The following is a 24,893-nucleotide window of genomic DNA, read 5'->3' on the forward strand; positions in this document are numbered from 1 at the left end:
GCTAACAAATAGTTTCTGGCATACTTTCTACTTCAAATACTCTCCTGAATTACGACTTACTTTAATTACTGTAATAAGCAGTTGTCATGTAAAGGACTTCTTTCTTTACACACACTTCGTCCTGTTTCTTTTGTCATTCAATTGTTTATTTTTGTCCCTAATCCGATGGGATCATGATCTCCATGTTTGATGATCTCCCCCGAATCAGCCATCCAACCAACGAAGTTTAACCAAAATGGTAAGCTTCACGGAATGCACTTTTAACAATCTAGCTATATTGTGTTGTACAAGAATTTCATCCCGCATTACTCAGCCTTATTTTCTACAATCACGTGAAAATAAGTATACACAAATTCGATGCTGTCACAGAGGCTTCAGAATCATTATGAAAATCTCATTACAACGGCATTAAGTATTCAGCGCACAAGTTTAGTGGCCATTTTCAACCATTTGGAACAGTAAGTAAACTCATGAAGAGCACAGAAAAGCGATACCAGGAGATTATGAAACACATCCCAACTGTTAATTCGCCATTACTTCCTATTACTATTATGCAACAGTTTTTTTCCTCATCCACAATTAAGAGGGTTCATAATAGTTGAGAAGGTAAGAGCTTAGGCAACAAAAGGCGGCAGTATATGTTTGAACTCTGGTCCAGCTAATGGTTTTAATTGCACATATTGAGATCCCATAATTTTTACTGCTGCAAATTTTTTCACATCTCAGTATGAGCAAGAGCTACAAACAGGAGAAAACTTTAAAGAACTGGCAACTTCTACACAGTTTCATCAAATTTACATCAATGACAAACATTGGAAACAAATAAAAATGTTAGAGATTAATATAAGCATACTCTTTCACAAAGAATGTTTTTAGAATCCCATACACACTTAATGTATCTCACAGAATGCATGTTGTATATTTGGAAAAAAGGGCAGTTTATTGCAATATAAATGTTGGCTGCTGAGAACAAAGATGCACAAATGCAGTCGATTGATTGCAAAGTCACACATGCCATTGCTTTGATTCAGTAGCCATCAACTGTGATTGAAAGAAAAAGACTTCATAAATCATTACTGCACCAGTTGCAAAGTATGTGCCGTGATTCGACTTTTGTCTGCATGATGTTTTACTGTGGATCTACAGCAATAGGGCAAGAAAGGTTAGAAAATGATGTCGAGACTTTTTTGGTCACCGTGAAAATGAGGATGATTAGCAGACTGGCAGGCCCAGTTATGAAATCGTGCAGAACTTGACCAAAACTGCAATCTGACTGCCATCTAACAATTGGTCATCCAGCTGAAAAATTTCTTCACGTTTGGTGCACCACTACTTGCACAACTGTTACAAATTATGTGCAAATTGACTATCTTAAATGCTTACTGAAAAACACAAAAGGGAATGAATGACAAACAGACAACTGATTTTCAATTGCTATCGACAACACGGAGATGATTTATTTTCCAACATCATTAAAGGCAACAATTCCTACATAAAAACATAACACAAACAGCAGTTAATGTGGTGACGCCACTCAATTTTGCCAAAACCAAAAATATGTAATGAATCTCCTTACTTAGTTTGAATAAAATGATGCCTGCCATTTTCTGGGATGGAAAGAGTAGTGTTTCGGTTGATTTTATGCCAAGTGAGTTGGCAATCATTGCCAACATGTACTGCGAAATGCTCACCAAATTGAGACATGCCATCTAAAATAAACAGCACAGGGAAATGTCATCCACGGTAATTTTCCTTCTGAACAATGAGCATCTACATCTTTGATTACTCTGTAATTCAGAGTAAAGTGAGTGGCAGACAGTTCATCGAAGCACCTTCAACCTACTTCTCTACCGTTCCACTCTTTAACAGCACCTAGGAAAAACAAAACACTTAACTCTTTCCATGCGAGTTCTGATTTATTTTGTTATGATATCATGTTTCCCTATGTCGGTGCCAAAAAACTTTTTCACACACTGAGGAGAAAATTGGTGATTGGTATTTCGTGGGAACATCCTGCTGCAGTGGAAAACACCTTCATTTTAATGAATGCCAACCCAATTTGTGTACTGTATCTGTGGCACAGTCTCCCCTATTTCACAGTCACATAAAGCGAGCTGCCCTTGTTCGAACTTCTGTGATGTCCTCTGTCAATCATACCTGATGCAGTTCCCACACCACACAGCAATATTGGTTGGTTGGTTGAGGTTTAAGGGACCAAACAACAAGGTCATCAGTCCCTTGTTTCAGATAGGCCCCATTCCGTTAATGGGACATCTCAGGAAAGTCAGAAAAATAAAACAGAAAAAGGTAAAAACGTAAAAGGGCAGTCATGTCGTCATTGGTAAAAAACAAAATGAGGGAAGTCGGCAAGAGAACGAACCCAACACTATGCTGAAGCAGCATAGTCAAGATCACCTGTGATGTAAAAGGCACAACTACTAGAATGTAGAAAGTACGTATGGGAATAGAAAGACTAACCAAGCCTTAAAAAAAAAAGAAGGGTAAAAACAGAGTAAAAGGGGAAGAAAAGAGGATTTCGGTCAGGGAGGGGAATCGGGAATTTCCGAACACTGCTTACAGTGGGAGACACCCAAACACTCACCGCCCTGCCCCAACACCAGAGAGAGATTAAAAACCTTAAAACTGAGAATAAAAACCACTTTCCCGGAGGAAACCAAGAACCAGAGAGACCATCCAGGAATCGTCAGCCAACATCAAAGGTAAAGTGTGGGGGAGCCTGTACTTAGCACGTAGAGCCAAAAGAAGGGGGCATTCAACCAAAATGTGGGCTACTGACTGGAAGGCTCCACAATCACATAGTGGGGGTGGCTCATCACGCAAAAGAAAACCATGGGTCAGCCTGGTATGGCCAATGCGGAGACGACACAGTGTGGTCGAGTCCTTTCGGGAGAGGCGAAAGGAAGAACGCCACAGGCCTGGTGTCACCTTAATTGCACGAAGTTTATTAGACAGGGGAGTAGCCTCCCAAGAAGTGGCCCATGACTGCGAAGTGGGATTTGATGTGAAGCCGTAAATCCGATGCAGGAGGGGTTACAGAAAATGGGGGGTAAGTGACTTCTCCCCCAGACAAACGATCAGCGAGCTCATTACCTCTGATACCCACATGGCCAGGGACCCAAAGGAAGTCAATGGAACAAGCAGCACAGTGAATATCAGCGAGATGGTCATGGATGGCAGAGACCAAGGGATGGCGCGAAAAACACCGGTCAATAGCACGAAGGCCACTCATCGAGTCCGTACATAACAAAACGTGGTTGTGTTGGGACTGTTTAATAAAGGTAAGGGCCTGGGAAATTGCCATCAATTCCGCAGTAAACACCCCACATGTAGGTGGCAGCAGATGATTTTCCGTTCCGACAGAGGACGTGAATGCATACCCCACATGATCAGCAGATTTAGAGCCATCAGTGTAGAAAACAACAGCATCCCGAAACGCCCATAAAATTTGGCGGAAAAGGGAACAGAACACCACCGGGGGGATGGAATCTTTTGGACCTCGCCAGAGATCCATCCGAATTCAAGGCCGAGGAACTAACCAAGGAGGGGTAGAGGGGAGGGAGCGAGGAAGACAGGACAAAGAAGGAAGCTGAAAATCATGGCAAAGAGACACAAGGCGCAGCCCAACCGGTAAACCCGCCCGAGGGCGGGAGTCGGGTGGGCGACGTCCATGGTCTGGGAACAGGATAGAATAGGAAGGATGAGTGGGAGAGGAACGGATACTGAGTGCATAAGACACCAGAAGCTGGGACCACCGAACAGAAAGGGGGTGGGGGGGGGGGGGGAGATCCCAGCTTCAACCAGGAGACTATCAACAGGGCTAGTAGGGAAGGCACCGGTGGCCAAACGGATACCACGATGGTGGACTGGATCCAGCACATGCAGTGTGGAAGGAGCAGCTGAACCATAAACTTGACAACCATAGTCCAAGCGAGACAGAACTAGAGCACGATAAAGACGGAGGAGGAGGGAACGGTCCGCACCCCAAGAGGAGTGGGAAGGAAGCCAAGGACATTGAGTTTACGGAAACATCCTACCTTCAGGAGTCTGATATGGGGCAGCCAAGTGAGCTTGTTGTCGAAAAGAAGACCCAAGAAACGAAACTGTGGGACCACAGGCAATCTTTGTGCAGCGAGATAGAGCTCTGGAACAGTGTGGATCGTAGTACGGCGACAGAAGTGGACCACTCGTGATTTTAAAGGAGAGAATTGAAACCCGTGTGAGAGGGTCCATGCAGAGGCGCGCCGTATAGCTACCTGGAGCTGCCATTCTGCAGATGCCATCGAGGAGGAACTAACCCAAATGCAGAAATCATCCACATACAGGGCAGGGGCGACCAAGGGACCGACAGAGGCCACAAGTCCATCGATAGCAATGAGGAAAAGAAGGACACTCAAGACAGAACCCTGTGGGATGCCCGTCTCCTGGGTCCGTGGAGAACTAAAAGCAGTACCAACTCGGACTCTGAATGACCGATGGATCAGGAACTGGCGGATAAAAATCGGGAGTGGGCCCCGAAGACCCCACTGATGAAGGGTAAGTAAGATGTGATGGCGCCAGGCCGTGTCATAGGCCTTGCGAAGGTCAAAAAACACTGCAACCAAATTGCGGCGCTGGGAAAAAGCCTGCCGGACTGCGGATTCCAAGCGGAGTAAATGATCGATTGGAGACCGTCCCTCTCGAAAGCCACACTGGTAAGGGGACAATAGATCCCGAGATTCGAGGACCCAATTGATCCGACAGGCTACCATCCATTCAAGTAACTTACAAACAACATTGGTCAAACTAATTGGCCGATAGCTGTCAACATATAGGGGGTTCTTACCAGGCTTAAGGACAGGAACCACAATGCTATCCCTCCACTGAGAAGGGAAGTCACCCTGGAGCCAGATACGGTTAAACACCTGAAGAAGATGTTGCCGTTGTGGAGCACTGAGATGTTGAAGCAGTTGGTTATGAATGGAATCTGGGCCAGGGGCCGTATCATGAGAAGAAGATAGAGCAGAAAGAAATTCCCATTCAGTAAAAGGTTCATTGTAAGATTCTGACTCACAAGGGGTGAAACGTAAGGTGGAAGCTTCAGTCAGCTGTTTTTGATGAAGCAAAGCAGCTGGATAGGAGGCTGACGCTGATGCCACTGCAAAATGGGTCGCTAGATGTTCTGCAAGAACTAATGGGTCCGTACAAAGGTCATCTGGGAGGTGAAGGCCTGCGAGGGTGGACTGCCGATGGCAACCTTGGAGAGAGCGAAGTGTAGCCCATACCCGTGACAGAGGGACAGTAGAACCAAGGGAAGAAACGAATCGTTCCCAACATATCCGCTTGCTCTGTTTGATTAAATAATGGGCTTTAGCGCGAAGGCGTTTAAAGGTAGTAAGGCTGGCTACGGATGGGTGCCTCTTAAAGTGTTGCAAAGCTCGACGGCGACACGGATGGCAATGGCAATAGCCGTACTCCACCACGGGACTTGCCGGCGACAAAATAGTCCAGATGAGCGCGGGACAGCAAGGCTAGCAGCACGAACAATCGTGTCGGACACGTCACGTAGGATGTCATCAATACAACCCGACAAAGAGGGAGAAAACGCAACCTGTGCAGTGTATAGAGGCCAATCGGGGCGTTGGAAAGACCAACGAGGCAACCTGTCCATTGGGGAGCGGGAAGGGAGCGTGATAATCAACGGGAAATGGTCACTATCACAAAGGTCGTCGTGTGGCGACCAGTGTAATGAAGGGAGGAGAGAGGGAGAAAAAAGAGAAAGATCAATGGCAGAAAAGGTACCATGACCGGCACTGAAATGAGTAGGGGAGCCATCATTAAGAAGACACAGGTCGTGGTCCGCAATAAATTGGTCTATAAGAAGACCTCGTCTAGATGGAAAGGCACTGCCCCACAAAGGATGATGAGCATTAAAATCCCCGAGGAGGAGGAAAGGAGGAGGAAGGGAGGAGGAAGTTGCTGAAGAAGGGCGGTTAAGGGAGCAGGTGTAAGAGTTCTGTCAGGAGGGAGATAAAGATTGCAAACTGATTGCAGAGTCGAAGTGGAACCTAACAGCAACCGCTTCCAATGTAGTTTGAAGAGGAATCCAAGTGCTAGCAATGTCTGTACGGACCAATGTACAAACGCCACCAGAAGCCCGCAGGGGTCCGACCCGATTTTGACAGAAAACACGGAAACCACGGAGGGTCGGTGAGTGAGCGAGCATCAGTAAAATGATATTCCTGGAGAACCACACAAGCTACAGAGTAGGAAGAAAGAAGGGATTTCAATTCCGAAGGTGGCGATAGTATCCATTACAATTCCATTGTAGAACCACAGAACGATGGTTTAAATGGGGGCTGAACACTTTAAATCCAGTCATACCGCCGGGTCCCCACCCGTCACCGACAAGGAGGGGGCGACATCCATGAACGACAGGTCAGAATCCGGTTGTGAAGTCGGGGAAGGGACCTCCGGTGACACCAGACGCTCTTTGTCCCGGGACTTATGTTTCTTCTTCCGTTCAGGCTGAGATCGAGGAGGGCTGTGTGGCATGAAGGAGCCAGCTGCAGCAAGATCAGGAACAGAAAGAGACCGGGCGACCTGGGGGCCGACAGACCGCGGCTCTCGCGGTCGTTGCGCGGCAGTAAACCTTTGGCCTGGAAGGTGCGGGAAGGGGCATCCCGGGAGAGGCGCCCTTGACCGGCAGACGCCGAAGAAGCGGGACACTTCTCCGGCTGGGGAGGGAGAGCAGCGCCCAGAGGAGAAGGTGTGGGAGCCGCAGGGGAGGGGGGGGGGGGGGGAGGAGAGGGGTCTGGGATGGGGGGGAGGAAGGGGTGAAGATGTAACCAAGGCGAAACTAGATGTCATGGACACAGGGTGGAGTCGTGCATATTTCTTACGGGCCTCTGTGTAGGTTAAACGATCGAGGGACTTATACTCCTGTATCTTTTCTTCCTTCTTATATACTGGGCAATCTGGTGAACGTGGAGAATGACTACCATGACAATTTACACAGACAGGAGGGGGAACACAGGGACTCCCCTCATGGAGTGGACGTCCACAGTCACCACAGAGAGGGGCCTGCAAACAGCGGGAAGACACGTGTCCAAAACGCAAGCACGTAAAACACCTCATAGGAGGTGGGATGTACAGCTTCACATCACAGCGATAGACCATGATCTTAACTTTCTCAGGGAGGGTATCCCCTTCAAAGGCCAGGATAAAGGCACCAGTATCAATACGATTGTCTTTAGGACCCTTCTGAACACGCCGAACAAAGTGAACACACCGCCGTCCGAGATTGTCCCGAAGTTCCTCATCAGTTTGAAGAATGAGGTCCCTGTGAAAAATCACACCTTGTACCATATTTAGAGACTGGTGGGGGGTAATTGACACAGGTATTGTGCCAAGATGGGTACAGGCACGAAGGGCCGCAGATTGGGCAGCTGAAGCAGTTTTTATCAGCAACGAACCCGACCGCATCTTGCTCAGGGAGTCCACTTCGCCAAACTTGTCTTCAATGTGTTCCACAAAGAATAAAGGTTTGGTATTGGTGAAAGTATCTCCATCGGTCCTGGTGCAAACTAGGTAACGGGGGAAAGGTTTTGCCCCTAGCCGACGGGCCTGACCCTCTTCCCAGGGGGTAGCCATGGAAGGGAAGACCGAAGGGGCAAGAGAAGCAGCACTTGGAGGAATCAGTTCCACGCAGAGACGGCTGCAGAAGAACGGCCAGAGTTCTGCACCTGTATGCGTTTCATTTGCATAGCGTCCACGCTGATACCACCCACTCCGATCAGGGGCTCTCCTCACGGGCGCCACCCAGCCACAGCAAGGGCCGTCTGGCACGGCGGCCATTGCCGGGAGTTCCGATGCTCCAGGATGACGAGCAACCACTCCAAGGCATGCATGAGGAGGTCACGGCTCAGGTATCAGAAGTGTGATCCCTGTGTGTTCAGGGGGCTCAACCAAAAGGGTACATAGCGACCCCACCACACGGGCTGGCTACCGTGCTGGCTATGCACCCTAGCATCAGACAACGACGTGAAAGAAAAGATGGAATGTACTAGGAGGGCGCACGTCGGAGACACTAGGTAAGGTGCTCTTCCCCAAATGGCTCACACTACGGAGGAGAAATTTTGTAATGGAGGTCAAACCCCAGAGGGGGACCAAGGAATGCCAAAACGAGGAGATGATTATGCAACAAAGCCGAATTAGAAAACCAACAGAACCAGGAGGATAGGGGGGCCAACATAAGCAAGGACACCAAGACAGGGAGAGGAGAGGGCGAGGGGAAAGGAGCAAGGAGGGGAAGGGAAAGAAAATGCAGCCCTGGAGAGAAAGAAGGCTGCAATGGCTCGGGGCCCCGTGCTCGCCACGCACGTATCCACAAAAGAGTTGTGGACCCCCCTGGGGGGCACAGCAATATTCCAGAAGTGGGCAGACAAGCTTACTGTAACCAATGTCTTTAGTAGCCTGTTACATTTTGTGTGTGTTCTGCCAATAAATCACAGTCTTTGGTTTGCTTTTCCCGACAACCTTATCTATGCAATTGTTCCAGTTTAAATTATTCGTTAGTGTAAACCTTAACAGCATTTAGATTTGTTGTGGTTAATTGTGTGACCGAAATTTAGTGAATTTCTTTAGATACTCATGTGGATGACCAACAATTTTCATTAGTTAGCATCAATTATCAGTTTTTGCACCATACAGATATCTTGTCTGCATCATTTTGCACTTCTATTTGATGATCTGATGATTTTGCACAGTGGTAAATGACAGCCTCATGCAAACAATCTAAGAGGGCTACTCCACTTGCCTCCAAATCATTTACATAGATCAGGAACAGCAGATGACCTATAAATTCCTTTGGGTAATGCCAGATATCATTCCTGTTTCACTTTATTTTCAGTCAATTATTATAAACTGTAACCTTTCTGACAGGAAATCACGAATCCAGTCAAGTCACTGAGAAGGCACTCCGGAGGCATGCAATTTGATTAGGAATCGCTTGTGAGGCACGGTGTCATAAGCCTTCCGTAAATCTAAAAAAATGGAGCACTCATTACTTCGTGATAAAAGAATGTTATCTTCTGAATCTGTGCTGTCTGTTTGTAAATAAATTGTTTTCCTGAAGGTGATTCATAATGTTTAAGCACAGTGTATGTTCCAAAACCCTATTGCAAATCAACATTAGGGATATAGGTCTGTGATTGCCAAGTATGGAACTATTGTTATTAGCATATTCTGAAAGGAACCTGACTGGTTGACTGGTATACAATCTGGACCGAGGGCTAGCTGCTTCGCTATACCGCGGCTACCTACTTGCATGTTACTTATGTTGGTAGTTGTATTTGATTCGAATTCTGAAATATTTACTTTGTTTTCTTTTGCGGAGTAATTCTGGAAAATGTTTTTATTAACTATGCTTCAATGGCACTCTTCAACCACGGCACCTTTGTTATCATGCAGTGAAGGTATTGATTGCGTCTTCCCACTGGTATACTTTACATACAGCCAGAATCTCTCTGGGTTTTACAACAGATTTCGAGTAAGAGTTTCATTGAGGATACCATTTAAAGCAACTTGCATCCAACCTCGGAGATTTTGCCTTCTTTTAAATCATGTTTTCTTCACTGCTTCTGCAAAAGTTTTCTAATCCATTTTGTGTACCAATGGGGATCAGAACCATGTCTTATTGATTTATTTGGTATATATATTTCAACTGCTGTCAACAGTAGTACTTTGAATATAAACCCCATCTGGTCTACACTTACATATTCGGCTTGGAAGGGGTGAATGCTCTCTTATGAAAGGGTCAAGCAAATTTTTATCTGCTTATTTAAATACACGTATTTTGTGTTTTTTTTGGTGGGTTCAAATGTTACTGCATCCAGTCAAGTTACAACAACCTTGTGGTTAGTAATCCCCGTGTCTATCGTGATGCTCCCTATTTGGTCAGGATTATTTGTTGCTAGGTGGTCAAATGCATTTTTTAATCAAGGGTTTGGTAACAGATACCAGTAATTAATTTATTACAGTTATCAAGCATAACATCTACCCATAGTAAGTCACAGAAACCATCTACTTCTATTTCACTACATGGTAAATTACTACTGAAAGCAATAAACACTCCATCAGCAACTACACCGAAGTGCCAAAGAAACTGGTACACCTGCCTAATATCGTGGAGGGACCCCCCACGAGCACACAGAAGTGCTACAACACGACGTGGCATGGACACGACTAATGTCCGAAGTAGTGCTGAAGGGAACTGACACCATGAATCCTGCAGTGCTGTGCATAAATATGTAAGACTACGAGGGGTTGGAGATCTCTTCTGAACAGCATGTTGCAAGGCATCCCAGACATGCTCAGAATGTTCATGTCTGGGTGTGTGGAGGACAGCAAAAGTGTTGGTTCATGTCTGGGTGTGTGGAGGACAGCAAAAGTGTTTAAACTAAGAAGAATGTTCCTGCAGCCACTCTATAGCAATTCTAGACGTGTGGAGTGTTGCAATGTCCTGCTAAAATTGCCCAAGTCTGTCAGAATGTACAATGGACGTGAATGGATGCAGGTGATCAGACAGGATGCTTAAGAACATGTCATCTGTTACCATCGTATCTAAACATATCAGGGATCCCATATCACTCCAACTGCACATGCCCCACACCATTACAGAGCCTCCACCAGCTTGAACAGCCAGTCCCCTGCTGACATGCAGGGTCCATGGATTGGTGAGGTCATCTCCATACCCATACACATCCATCCGCTCAACACAATTTGAAACGAGACTCATCTGACTAGGCAACAGTCATCAACAGTCCAATGTCAGTGTTGACAGGCCCAGGCGAGGCATAAAGCTTTGTGTCTTACAGTGATCAAGGGTACATGGGTGGGCCTTCGGCTCTGGAAGTCCATACCAGGGTGTATACATGGACAAGGAAAAAAAAATCCCAGATTTTTCCCGGATTTCCCAGTTGAAAATACACTTTATTCGTGTTAAGTGACAGTATACTTTTCCTCGGCACTGTAAAACTTTAATCAGTCTTTTGAATGTCTATGGTTTTCTACACAGACGTAGAATCTGCCGGCACTTTACGCTGCATTTTTTACGGAGGTATAAATTCAAATTCCGCCAAACACTGCATGTTATTTTGCGAAGCAATGAAATTGAGATTGCGATACGCTTTTCTAAGCCAGTCATAGCTCATGTCACGTGATCTCGCCACCTCATGACGGCATAGGACACGTGATGATGTCAACCAATAGCAAGATCACTCTTAAATAACGCGAACACACAAAAAAGAGAAGTTAATGGTTTAAATTAATATACATAGTGTTGCTACAAGAAGAACAAAGCTTTCACAAATAATATTGGTCTCTAAGATTAATAAGCTACGAGAGTAGTTAAGCTTTCACATATAAAATGCTGATCTTTTCGCGAGTGTTACACAAATGTGACAGTAAAATTTTTAATAACGACGTATATGTCTGGTCTAGGCTTGAAATCCTTGAAGATGGTCATCCTCAAAGAGTTGATTTTTAAATGAGAGTCAAACGCTCTGTGATTTAAGAAATTCATTGTACATTCTTGCACATAGTTCATCTTGCGTAAAAGAAAATTTACTTTCAAAGTAACACTTTTCAAACCACCATTCGCAATATTTTCCCGTGACCTGTTAGAAATTGGTTGGTTTCAGCAGTCTCCAGAGAGTGCCTGATAACAGGCATTACCGTGCTTGCGCAGCTACGATGACGTAGGAAGCCCGCATGTTTGTACGTGTAAAACATTAAAAAATCTTGCATTATGTCATAAAACTCGTGAATCATACTAAAATGCATAATTCGGCTTAAAATGCACAATCGTGTGTCCAGATTCGAATGTAATTTTTCTTGGAGTACCAGTACCATATTATCTCATGTTTGGTTCTTTATTGTGGCATAATGCCATATGAGCTAGAAGATGGAAACGTGCACTTCAGATGCAGCGAACAGTTGAAACTGGCCAACAGTGTGAAATTAAACACTTCTTTTCAAATAAATTGACTGCCTCAACGCAAAAGATTAATAAAAGCCAAATCTCTTTAGCAAAGCGACAAAATTAACATAATTCTTCTGCAAGGCGATTAATGCTCGACTGTCGGAAAGGTGGAAATAAAACCTGAAACTAACAATATATTTTAGCCTTCCGTAATTATGCGAACATATTTTAATTCATTTGGTAGCTCCCAGCCACAGAAATCCATTTTGTTTTCATTTAATGTGAGAGCAATAAACAAAGAGCAAACAGCAAAATCACTAAATGTAAACACAGGTCACGTGGAGACTACCCACCTCCCCACAACAACTCAGACTGCTCTGTGCATCAGCCCCGGATCTACGGTATTTCCGAACCGGAGCAATTTAGATTGTGGCGTCCAGCCACTCATCTGTAGCCAGAAGCGGGAGAAGGTACTACTCATATGAGACCCAACTGTGCATGCGCAAGAGCCCACCCGCAACTGCTCAAATGAATCTAATGTAAACAGCTGTCACGTCACGCTCATCGGAGGCAATTTATTGTTAGTAAGTACTGCATACTGTTCCTAAAGCCTTTGACACACTTTGGTTGGCAGACGCTTGTAAGAGCACTGTGTTTTGTTGTTGTATATGGCGCATTTCCTTTGCGATTTAAATTTTATTTTCCTTCTCTTTTTTTCTCTCGTTCATGTTTTGTTGCTGCAGTATTATTCTGCAGAAGTGGGATACAGTAATATTCTTCATGAGAGTTGGTTCTTACCAGTCAAAATCACAAAAATTTAACTGTTAACTAAAACAATGAAAAATTCCCGGAATTCTAAAAAATTCCCGGGTTTTTCCCGGTTTTCTCCCGGACGAAAAAAATTCCCAGGTTTTTCCCGGATCTCCCTGATGTCCCGGGTCGTATACACCCTGCCATACTGATGATGTTTCGTTGAATGGTTCATATGCTGACACTTGGTGATGGCTCAGCACTGAAATCTACAGCAATTTGTGGAAGGGTTGCACATGTCACATTGAATGATCCTCTTCAGTCGTCATTGGTCCCGTTCTTGCAGGATCTTTTTCCAACCACAGTGATGTCGGAGATTTGATGTTTTCCTGGATTCCTGATATTCACGGTACACTTGTGAAATGGTCATATGGGGAAAATACGCATTTCATCACTACCTCCGAGAAGCTGTGTCCTATCACTCGTCCGCTGACTGTAACACCATGTTCAAACTCTCAAATCTTTATGACCTGTCATTTTAGCAGCAGTAACCAATTTAACAATTGCACCAGACACTTTTCTTATATAAGCATTGTCGACCACAGCACCATATTCTGCCTCTTTACGTGTGTGTGTGTGTGTGTATTTGAATATGCATGCCTATACAGGTTTCTTTGGCACTTCAGTGTATCTGAACACTGTTAACCCCTTTGTAAAAATTTCTTCTGAACTTATTTCCAGCTTTAGCCAGCTTCCCGTACATATAACGATTTGCATCTACACTCCCCTGCCCATACCCAGCATATAATTCAAAACTCCTGGTGGGAACTTTTCTACCACTCACCAAACAGCCTAAACATCACACCACACAATTATATCTCTTCCTGCACCTTGAACAACTTGGTGGATGACAGTCTGAAGATTTAAAACTGCCAGTGTCAATTGGTTCAATTCCCTAGTGAGAACTTCTATGCAGAGGGGTTGAAAAACTGACCCTGTTGTGTCTCATGAAATGGTAGAGCATCACGTTCGGTATTTAGTTTTCCCACTATTTTTTCATAGTTTAATTCTTCAATTCCCTCCGTTTTTGCATTTATGAGATGTAATCTCATATTTTAATAACCATAAAGTGTAGTCATGCAATCAGTAACACAGTTGTCATTTCCTTTGAATGGCCTGCCACACAGATCAGTAAGCTATCAACTTTAATTGGTGTCACGTCAGGAGGGTCGCAAGATGCATTTTTAGCTTTTCGGTGTGCTTTTATAGTTTACTTCTTGAGTTGGTCATACTAGGATGGGTAGGATGCGTGCATGCTGAGTGCAGAAACATGATGAGTTGGCCAGTTCACAAAAAGCCTGACACTTTTGGCCATGATCATCTGTCTCCAGTCTGCTGCCTCAATGTTAAGCAGTAATGGAGAATCATTGTATCACATGGAGAATCATTTTATCACATGGGACATTTAAGGTGTCACTTGTTTCACCCACAGACTCTGATGCCGAGGCATCTTGTAGTGTACCCAATGAACTAGATCAGCCCTCACTGCAGTGAGAGTGGCAAGTGGTAACTCATTCATGTTGATTAAGGCTTATTTCAATCTCTAATGTTAGGGATCTTATGGAGCCCCTTAGGAAAATAGTATCTAAAGCCATTAAGAAAGCAGATTTGCGCTCAGTTTGTCTACTGGAAGCCTCATACGAGATGTGGAGGTGACCCTCTCTATGGCAATGAAGCATGCAGTATGAAGTTGTCTGCAAGTTGTGGCATACATCAGCACCACCAACACTGGTCACTTGGATTCAGAGGGCACTGCCAGTTCATACAGGCAGCTGGCGGAAGGGGTGAAGACTGCTGGCCTCGTATATCGGGTGCAAGCAGATCTTACAATTTGCAGAATCATTCCCAGAACTGACCAGGGTCCTTTGGTCTGAAGTCGAGTGGAAGGTCTCAAGGCTTCATCAGCTGACCATCTCGACTGCAAATTTCTGGACGTGCATTATGGGGTGGAGAATTTGCAGGATTCCCCTTGATAGCACAGGGACCCAGTACACAAAAAAAGCAGTTATTTGAGAAGCCGAGTGCTTGTGGAGTGCATATGGGGATTTCTTAGGCTACACTACAGTCGGAGGTCTTCCGATGAACACTCACCAGTTGACACACTGATAGCGAAATCTGACCACGTGGAGACTAAATACATTACTGTACTATAACAGTAAATTGCTGAAGTATTCACAATAATGTTCCTAAATTTATTGCCCTCTAGGAAAGTTGCTGCATTCAAATTACTCTCAGAACCGAGAGCTGGCTTAAACACAAAGTACAAAGCTCAAATATATTAAGGAAGTCACAAACACGCATAGAAAAGACTGATTAGATGCCATAGGAGGGGAGGGCTGTTCATTGAAGTTGGCAAAAATGTTGTCTATCAAGGATGAAACAGGGTCCGACTAAAGATGTAACAGGTACAGGTGAAATCAAGGTAATTGTTCGATGTCTTTACCAGTCATCCGATTCTGCTGTGAAACTTTTATCGTCATTCAAGGAAAATCTATGCTCCATAGTGCATAAACACCCAGATCAAGCGGTATTAGCTGGATGTGACTTTAACCTACCACTTACAGGTTGGGCTGTCTATGGATCCTTTGCAGTTGGTAGAGACAGGCAGATTGTGAAGTATTTTTGATGACGTTTTCTGTAATGTGTCTTGAGCAGCTATATCAACAGCCCATGCACAATGGAAATATTTTAAGTCTTTTAGCTGCAAACAGGCTCACCTTATGGATGATGTCAGTTGATAAGGATCACTGGTCATGATATATTGACAATGGTTACTGAAGTTAACAAATCGCTCAAGAAGGCTAGGAGAGAAGTTTTGCTAGAAAGAGCAAATAAGGAGTAGTTAGCAAATCACTTAGACAATGGATTGGCATCATTTAGTTCCAGTAAATGAACATAGAGGAATTACAGGCAAAGTTTAAACAGACTGCATGCGTCGAGTAAGTGGATTAAGGAGAGAAAAGACCAATTGTAGTTAAATAACAAAATCCGGAAAACGTCAAGGAAGCAGAGACTGCTGCACACTCAGTTCAGTGCAAAAGACAAAATTTAATACAGAATTTGCTGGTCTGTAAAGAGAGCAATGCACGAAGCAGACAACCGCTGCTCTCATACCTTAGCAAAAGATCTTGCCAAGAACTTGAGAAAATTCTGGTCCTAGGTAAACTCGCTAAGTGGCTTGAAGGCTTCCATCCACCCTCTCTTTGACCAGTCTGATGTGGCTACAGAAAACAGCAAGCGGAAACCTGAAATTTTAAGTTTCTCACATCTGTGCAAGAAAATCATGGAAACACACTTTTGCATGGACTCCAGTATGATGGAAACAGTAATGGACATCCCTGGTGTAGAGAAGAAACTGGAAGAGTTGGAAACAATTAAGCTGCCAGGTCCAGAATGAATACCCGTTCGGTTTACAGAGAGTACTCTACAGCTTTAGCCACTTACTTACCTTGCATTTACTATGCATCTCTTGCATAGCACAAAGCCCAAGTGACTTAAAACAAGTACTGTCTCCTGTATGTAAGACAGGTAAAACAAAGGACCCACCAAATTACAGGCCAATATTTTTAACACTGATCTGCTGCAGAAGTCTTGAACACAAAAATGGTACAAATGGCTCTAAGGGCTATGAGACTTAATATCCGAGGTCATCAGTCCCCTAGACTTAGAACTACTTAAACCAAACTAACCTAAGGATATCACACACATCCATGACCAAGGCTGGATTCGAACCTGCAACCGTAGCAACAGCACGGTTCCTAACTGAAGCACCTATAAACACTCGGCACAGAGGCCAGCTCTTGAACACATTCTCCGTTTGAATAAAATAAATTTCCTTAAGAAGGAAAAGCTTTTATACACAAAATCAGCAAGGATTTAGAAAGCGTGACCCATGTGAAATTAAGCTTGTCCTTTCCTCATATGGTACACTGCCAATAATGGATAAAAATGAACTGATCAACAGGGTGAACAGCAATCTGCGGTTGTTCACTGATCATGCTTGGATGAAAGGGAAGATGTCATCAGTGAGTAACTGTAACGGGATACAAGGTGACTGAAACAAAATTTCTAGTTGTTGTGATGAATGGCAGCTTGCTCTAATTGTAGAAAGATTTATATCTAAAAACAAAGATGATGTGACTTACCAAACTAAAGTGCTGGCAGGTCGACAGACACACAAACAAACACAAATATACAAAATTCAGGCTTTCGCAACCAACGGTTGCTTCGTCAGGAAAGAGGGAAGGAGAGGGAAAGACGAAAGGATGTGGGTTTTAAGGGAGAGGGTAAGGAGTCATTCCAATCCCGGGAGCGGAAAGAGTTACCTTAGGGGGAAAAAAGAACAGGTACACACTCGCACGCGCACACACACACACACACACACACACACACACACACACACACATCCATCCGCACATACACAGACACAAGCAGACATTTGTAAAGGCAAAGAGTTTGGGCAGAGAAGTCAGTCGAGGCGGAAGTACAGAGGCAAAGATGTTGTTGAAAGACAGGTGAGGTATGAGCGGCAGCAAATTGAAATTAGCGGAGACTGAGGCCTGGCGGATAACGAGAAGAGAAGATATGCTGAAGGGCAAGTTCCCATCTCCGGAGTTCTAACAGGCTGGTGTTAATGGGATGTAACCAGATAACCCGGACGGTGTAACACTGTGCCAAGGTGTGCTGGCCATGCACCAAGGCATGTTTAGCCACAGGGTGATCCTCATTACCAACAAACACTGTCTGCCTGTGTCCATTCATGCGAATGGACAGTTTGTTGCTGGTCATTCCCACATAGAAAGCTTCACAGTGTAGGCAGGTCAGTTGGTAAATCACGTGGGTGCTTTCACACGTGGTTCTGCCTTTGATCGTGTACACCTTCCGGGTTACAGGACTGGAGTAGGTGGTGGTGGGAGGGTGCATGGGACAGGTTTTACACCGGGGGCGATTACAAGGGTAGGAGCCAGAGGGTAGGGAAGGTGGTTTGGGGATTTCATAGGGATGAACTAAGAGGTTACGAAGGTTAGGTGGATGGCGGAAAGACACTCTTGGTGGAGTGGGGAGGATTTCATGAAGGATGGATCTCATTTCAGGGCAGGATTTGAGGAAGTCGTATCCCTGCTGGAGAGCCACATTCAGAGTCTGATCCAGTCCCGGAAAGTATCCTGTCACAAGTGGGGTACTTTTGGGGTTGTTCTGTGGGAGGTTCTGGGTTTGAGGATATGAGGAAGTGGCTCTGTTTATTTGCTTCTGTACCAGGTCGGGAGGGTAGTTGCAGGATGCAAAAGCTGTTTTCAGGTTGTTGGTGTAATGGTTCAGGGATTCAGGACTGGAGCAGATTCGTTTGCCACGAAGACCTAGACTGTAGGGAAGGGACCATTTGATGTGGAATGGGTGGCAGCTGTCATAATGGAGGTACTGTTGCTTGTTGGTGGGTTTGATGTGGACAGACATGTGAAACTGGCCATTGGACAGGTGGAGGTCAATGTCAAGGAAAGTGGCATGGGATTTGGAGTAGGACCAGGTGAATCTGATGGAACCAAAGGAGTTTAGGTTGGAGAGGAAATTCTGGAGTTCTTCTTCACTGTGAGTCCAGATCATGAAAGTGTCATCAATAAATCTGTACCAAACTTTGGGTTGGCAGGCCTGGGTAACCAAGAAGACTTCCTCTAAGCGACCCATGAATAGGTTGGCATACGAGGGGGCCATCCTGGTACCCATGGCTGTTCCCTTTAATTGTTGGTATGTCTGGCCTTCGAAAGTCAGGAAGTTGTGGGTCAGGATGAAGCTGGCTAAGGTAATGAGGAAAGAGGTTTTAGGTAGGGTGGCAGGTGATCGGCGTGAAAGGAAGTGCTCCATCGCAGCGAGGCCCTGGACGTACGGAATATTTGTGTATAAGGAAGTGGCATCAATGGTTACAAGGATGGTTTCCGGGGGTAACAGACTGGGTAAGGATTCCGGGCGTTCGAGAAAGTGGTTGGTGTCTTTGATGAAGGATGGGAGACTGCATGTAATGGGTTGAAGGTGTTGATCTACTTAGTCAGAGATACGTTCTGTGGGAGCTTGGTAACCAGCTACAATGGGACGGCCGGGATGATTGGGTTTGTGAATTTTAGGAAGAAGGTAGAAGGTAGGGGTGCGGGGTGTTGGTGGGGTCAGGAGGTTGATGAAGTCAGGTGAAAGGTTTTGTAGGGGCCCTAAGGTTCTGAGGATTCCTTGAAGCTCCGCCTGGACATCAGGAATGGGATTACCTTGGCAGACTTTGTAAGTAGTGTTGTCTGAAAGCTGACGCAGTCCCTCAGCCACATACTCCCGACAATCAAGTACCACGGTCGTGGAACCCTTGTCCGCCGGAAGAATGACGATGGATCGGTCAGCCTTCAGATCACGGATAGCCTGGGCTTCAGCAGTGGTGATGTTGGGAGTAGGATTAAGGTTTTTTAAGAAGGACTGAGAGGTTAGGCTGGAAGTCAGAAATTCCTGGAAAGTTTGGAGAGGGTGATTTTGAGGAAGAGAAGGTGGGTCCCGCTGTGACAGAGGACGGAACTGTTCCAGGCAGGGTTCAATTTTTGTTTTTAGATACATTTTTCCCACGTGGAATGTTTCCCTCTATTATATTCATGTAGAAAAACTTAAATTAATGTAGACGAGTATGAAATACAATCCTGCAGTGTTTGAATACAGTATTAAAAGTATGCTGCTTGAGACAGTCACACTGAATAAATAACTGGGTATAATGTTGGTAAGCCGAACGAGCATTAAGGACTGTAGGGAGGCAAATGGTCAACTTCAGTTTAATGGGAGAATTTTATTGGAGAAATGTAGTTTATCTGTAAAGGAAACTGCATGTAGAACACTAGTATGACCCATTCTTTAGTACTGCCAAAGTGTTTGAGATCACAACTAAGTCCGATTAAATGAAGACCTTAAAGCATTTCTGAGTATGTGTTTTTAATGACATAATTGCCATTACCTTATCAAATACATTTTTAAGTGTTATTCTTTGTTCTATCAAATTCACTGCTCTACTGCTCTGGAGTACACACAAAAAAATTACAGAAGCACACACACACACACACACACACACACACACACACACACACACACACACACACACGCTCACACGCACGCACACACGGAGAGAGGAAACATTTGTGTAAATTTTTTCTGTGATTTTTTTAGGTGTATTCTAGAGCAGTGAATGTGATAGAACAAAGAGTAACACTTCAAAATGTATTCAAAAAGGTAATGACAAAAATTATGTCATTAAAACCACATAGTCAGGAATGCTTTAATGTCTTCATTTAATCTGACTTAGTTGTGATCTCAAACACTTGGGCAGTACTAAATAATGGGTCATACTAGTGTCCTACATGCACGCGCACGAGATAGATAGATAGAGAGAGAGAGAGAGAGAGAGAGAGAGAGATTACAGAAGTACTCACTAGTGGGGGTCTGGCATGTTGATCCGCATACCACCGGCAGCTCGCTGAAGTGTTTGCACAAATGATTTTGCATCCCTCATACATCTTGCTGGACTTATGACAACCCAGTTCTTTAAAGTGCAACACACAAACATTTGATTTGCTGCAAACAATAATACACAGAACATTTAGAAGATTTCACACTATATTCCATGTACTATTACATCATGTGAAAAGCATTCATGTTTCATCCCACCCAAATATTTTTTGTTATTCACACACACACACACACACACACACACACACACACACACTCTCTCTCTCTCTCTCTCTCTCTCTCTCTCTCTCTCTCTCTCTCCCCTCCAATATTAAATTGATTCCTTGATGCACCTGATGTGTCATTTCGCTTTCATACACGGCTACACTCCAGCAGACCAATTCAAATTAAATTCACATCTAATGTGAGTGAAATTCCTCCTTTTCATAATTGTTTTTCTTGTCTAGTCAGTCTACATTTTATATCCTCTCTACTTCAGCCTTCATCAGTTATCTTACTGCCCAAAATAGCAAAACATCTACTTTTTAGTGTCATTTTCCTCCTATCTAATTACCTCATCACTGCCTAATTTAATCTGAATACAGTTCATTACCCTTGTTTTGCTTTTGTTGATGTTCATCTAATATCCTGCTGTTGAGAAACTGTCCATTCCACTGAACTGTTCTTGCAAGTCCCTTGCAGTCTCAGAATTATAATGTCATCAGCAAACCTCAAAGCTTTTATTTCTTCTCCCTGCATTTCTATTCCCTCCACAAATTTCTCGTAAGTTTCCTCTACTGCTAGCTCAATGTATACAATCAACATCATTAGGAATAAATTACAACCCCATCTCACTCCCTTCTCAGCCTTCTTGCATGTACTTGGGACTTTTATAGCGGCTTTCTGCTTAATGTTGAAGTTGTTTACTCTGCTACCTTTCAAATTTCGTGGAGCCCATTCCAGTCAGCACTGTCAAAAGATTTCTTTAATTCTACAATATCTGTAGTCATATGTTTGCCTTTCTTCAACATGTCTGCTACTAATGTTGTAGGGTCAATATTGCCTCGCATGTTCCTACATTTCTCCAGAACCCAAAATGATGTTCCTCAAGGTCAGCTTCTACTAGACTTTCCATTTGTCTGTAAATAATTCGTATCAGTAATTTTGCAACCATGATTTTAAATGATGTAACTCATAGCTGGGTAATATTCGCGCATGATAGCCAGCACCTGCTTCTTTGGAATTGGAATTGCAATGTACTCCCAATTATTTGGATTAATATGGGGGAGAAAAATCCACAAATAATCAAAAAACATGAATAATCTACCAATTTTCAAACCTGTATTATTTGTCAAAAAGTTTATCCAAGTTCTGTGCATAGGTAAAGTAAGCACATTTATTTTTTTAAAATAATCTGTGATGTTGTCTTCATCTCCACTTTCACATTCAGTGTCCTCTTTGCTTTGCTGTGAAGCAGCAGGACAATTTCGGCGTCACTCAGGTACTGGAAGCAGGGTTCACTGTTCCGAGCTTCTGCCTCTCACTCAAGTTTTCTTGATGAACATCTTCAAAGCCATTCAAATCAATTACCAGATTCATTATTTGTGTAGCTGTTATTTCTTCATCACTGAACCTTGAAAATAACTTTCTTCAGTATATTTAAGAATTTTTCTCCATGACCAAACTTGTGTCTGTAGCCAGACTTCCTGCCAGGTATCAGAAATCCCGTGTATGGAATCTAAAATTGTCAACTTTCTCCCAGAATGCCACCAAATAATCCCCACCGAATGGTATACCAGCCCAGTAGCACCCTTTTATCGATGCAATTACACCTTGGTCCATTGGCTGCATAAGGCAGTAATATTACGAGGTAAAAACTTAGTTACAATGAGACCACCATCAGATACAAGTTATCCTTTTGGTATGTGAAGTGGCATTATTAAGCAATAGAACAGCATCCTGCAGCAATTGTCTCTCTTCTAGTAATTGTCGAACTTGTGGTACAAAATGCCTGTGCAACCAGTTTATGAAAATTTCACTATCCATCCACACTCCTTTCTGGTTGCAATAATGCACAAGATCCTTAGCTGTGATATCCTTGAATGTTCTTTTTTATTTTATAATCTCTAGCAGTTTCATTTTATGGTTCCCAGAAGCATTAGTGGTGCACAAAATTGTAATGCTTTCTTTAGACAACCTATATGCATGACCATGAACTTTGCTCTTAAAATTAAAGGTTCTGGTTGGTAGACACTTCCAATAGAGTGTACTTTCACCTGTATCATAAATTTGACCTGGTGCAAAATTCTCTTCTTCCACAAATATCTTGAACCATTTTCCAGTAGAACCAGCTGCTGCAAAATTTGAACTAAGCCACTCTCCTTGCACAGTAGGTTCGCAAATCCCGTGATGTTTACATCCAGTTACCCATCCAGATGATGGCATTAAATTCTTCCTCGAACCCTACAGCTTCATGAAAAAATCTATCTTTTCTGGCATTCATCCTAACCGAAATAATGACACATTCTAGTCTTTTTGGCTAAACCACTGCAAAAGAGCAGCATCTCATCCGTCAAATGTAGATCTGTCCATGCTTTTTCATACAGATGGCCTGGAACTAGAATCTCATCTCCCGACAAAATCCAGTACTTTCTGCTTATTCTTTTTAATGTCCTGAACAGTCTGCATTCCAATACCATAACCAGCACAGTCTTGCAGCAGTTTCCTCATTCTAAAATCTTTTAATTAAATCTAATTTTTGTTTTAATGTCAACAAGCTTCTTTTGTTTCTCTGACATCTCTCTTACAAATCTCTAGATTTGCTTCATTGACACTTACACACTAATTAACATCAGAAAACTTAGTTTGTTTCCGATTTACACGCAACAGGCTGGCTGATAATGTAAACTGTTCTTTGTCATGTGATAGTCGTTTAAACAATGGAAATGGCACTTGCCAAGCAGCGGGTTGTTTATTGCTCTTTTCCTAGTACAAGTATTTTTTAGAGGCTCAAATAATTTGCAAACCCAATAACCTACACACGAATAATTGGGAGTGCACTGTATTACATTCTTGAAATCTGAGGCTATTTCCCACATCTCTCACATCTTGAACCACCTGGTGGAATAGTTTTGTCATAGATGGCTCTCCCAAAAGTATCGGTAGTTCTGATGGAATGTCTTATTCCCAGTGTCCTGGTTTAGACTTGTGTCTTTCAGTGCTCTGCCATGTTGTTCTCTCAGTATCGCACCATCACACCTTCAACTACTTTCTCTTCCCTTTCTAAAATCTTGCCTGGAAGTTCATTTCCGTTGTCTAGGCCCTCTATATATTCATTCCATCTATCAGCTTTTCTTTCTTTGCTTAATACTGGTTTCCCATCTGTACTCTCATATCGCCCCTCTTTTCTCCAAACACACACATTTTTCCAATAGGTGGTATCTGTCTCCCCTCCCCTTCCCCCAACCCTTATATTTGCTTTGGTAGACTCACATTTGTCCTCTAACAATTCATACTTAAGTCACTTCGCCCTTTCTGAGAATCATTTTTGAGGTATTTATATTCCCCTTCGCTTGCTTCATTTATATACACTCCTGGAAATTGAAATAAGAACACCGTGAATTCATTGTCCCAGGAAGGGGAAACTTTATCGACACATTCCTGGGGTCAGATACATCACATGATCACACTGACAGAACCACAGGCACATAGACACAGGCAACAGAGCATGCACAATGTCGGCACTAGTACAGTGTATATCCACCTTTCGCAGCAATGCAGGCTGCTATTCTCCCATGGAGACGATCATAGAGATGCTGGATGTAGTCCTGTGGAACGGCTTGCCATGCCATTTCCACCTGGCGCCTCAGTTGGACCAGCGTTCGTGCTGGACGTGCAGACCGCGTGAGACGACGCTTCATCCAGTCCCAAACATGCTCAATGGGGGACAGATCCGGAGATCTTGCTGGCCAGGGTAGTTGACTTACACCTTCTAGAGCACGTTGGGTGGCACGGGATACATGCGGACGTGCATTGTCCTGTTGGAACAGCAAGTTCCCTTGCCGGTCTAGGAATGGTAGAACGATGGGTTCGATGACGGTTTGGATGTACCGTGCACTATTCAGTGTCCCCTCGACGATCACCAGTGGTGTACGGCCAGTGTAGGAGATCGCTCCCCACACCATGATGCCGGGTGTTGGCCCTGTGTGCCTCGGTCGTATGCAGTCCTGATTGTGGCGCTCACCTGCACGGCGCCAAACACGCATACGACCATCATTGGCACCAAGGCAGAAGCGACTCTCATCGCTGAAGACGACACGTCTCCATTCGTCCCTCCATTCACACCTGTCGCGACACCACTGGAGGCGGGCTGCACGATGTTGGGGCGTGAGCGGAAGACGGCCTAACGGTGTGCGGGACCATAGCCCAGCTTCATGGAGACGGTTGCGAATGGTCCTCGCCGATACCCCAGGAGCAACAGTGTCCCTAATTTGCTGGGAAGTGGCGGTGCGGTCCCCTACGGCACTGCGTAGGATCCTACGGTCTTGGCGTGCATCCGTGCGTCGCTGCGGTCCGGTCCCAGGTCGACGGGCATGTGCACCTTCCGCCGACCACTGGCGACAACATCGATGTACTGTGGAGA

The 24,893-nt window shown here is 44.3% G+C and overlaps 1 protein-coding gene across 2 annotated transcripts in view; it reads right to left on the reverse strand.

The window, feature by feature from the left end:
- LOC126188855 (piwi-like protein Siwi) overlaps positions 1 to 24,893 on the reverse strand; it is a 167,476-nt gene that overhangs the window by 65,453 nt on the left and 77,130 nt on the right. For both annotated transcript variants that reach the window (XM_049930498.1, XM_049930496.1), the window contains exon 11: positions 20,236 to 20,377. In XM_049930498.1, the coding sequence (XP_049786455.1) occupies positions 20,236 to 20,377 (142 nt within the window). The remainder of the gene's footprint in view (positions 1 to 20,235; positions 20,378 to 24,893) is intronic.

The sequence above is a fragment of the Schistocerca cancellata genome, chromosome 5 (assembly GCF_023864275.1).
Source record: "Schistocerca cancellata isolate TAMUIC-IGC-003103 chromosome 5, iqSchCanc2.1, whole genome shotgun sequence".
Lineage (NCBI taxonomy): Eukaryota > Metazoa > Arthropoda > Insecta > Orthoptera > Acrididae > Schistocerca > Schistocerca cancellata.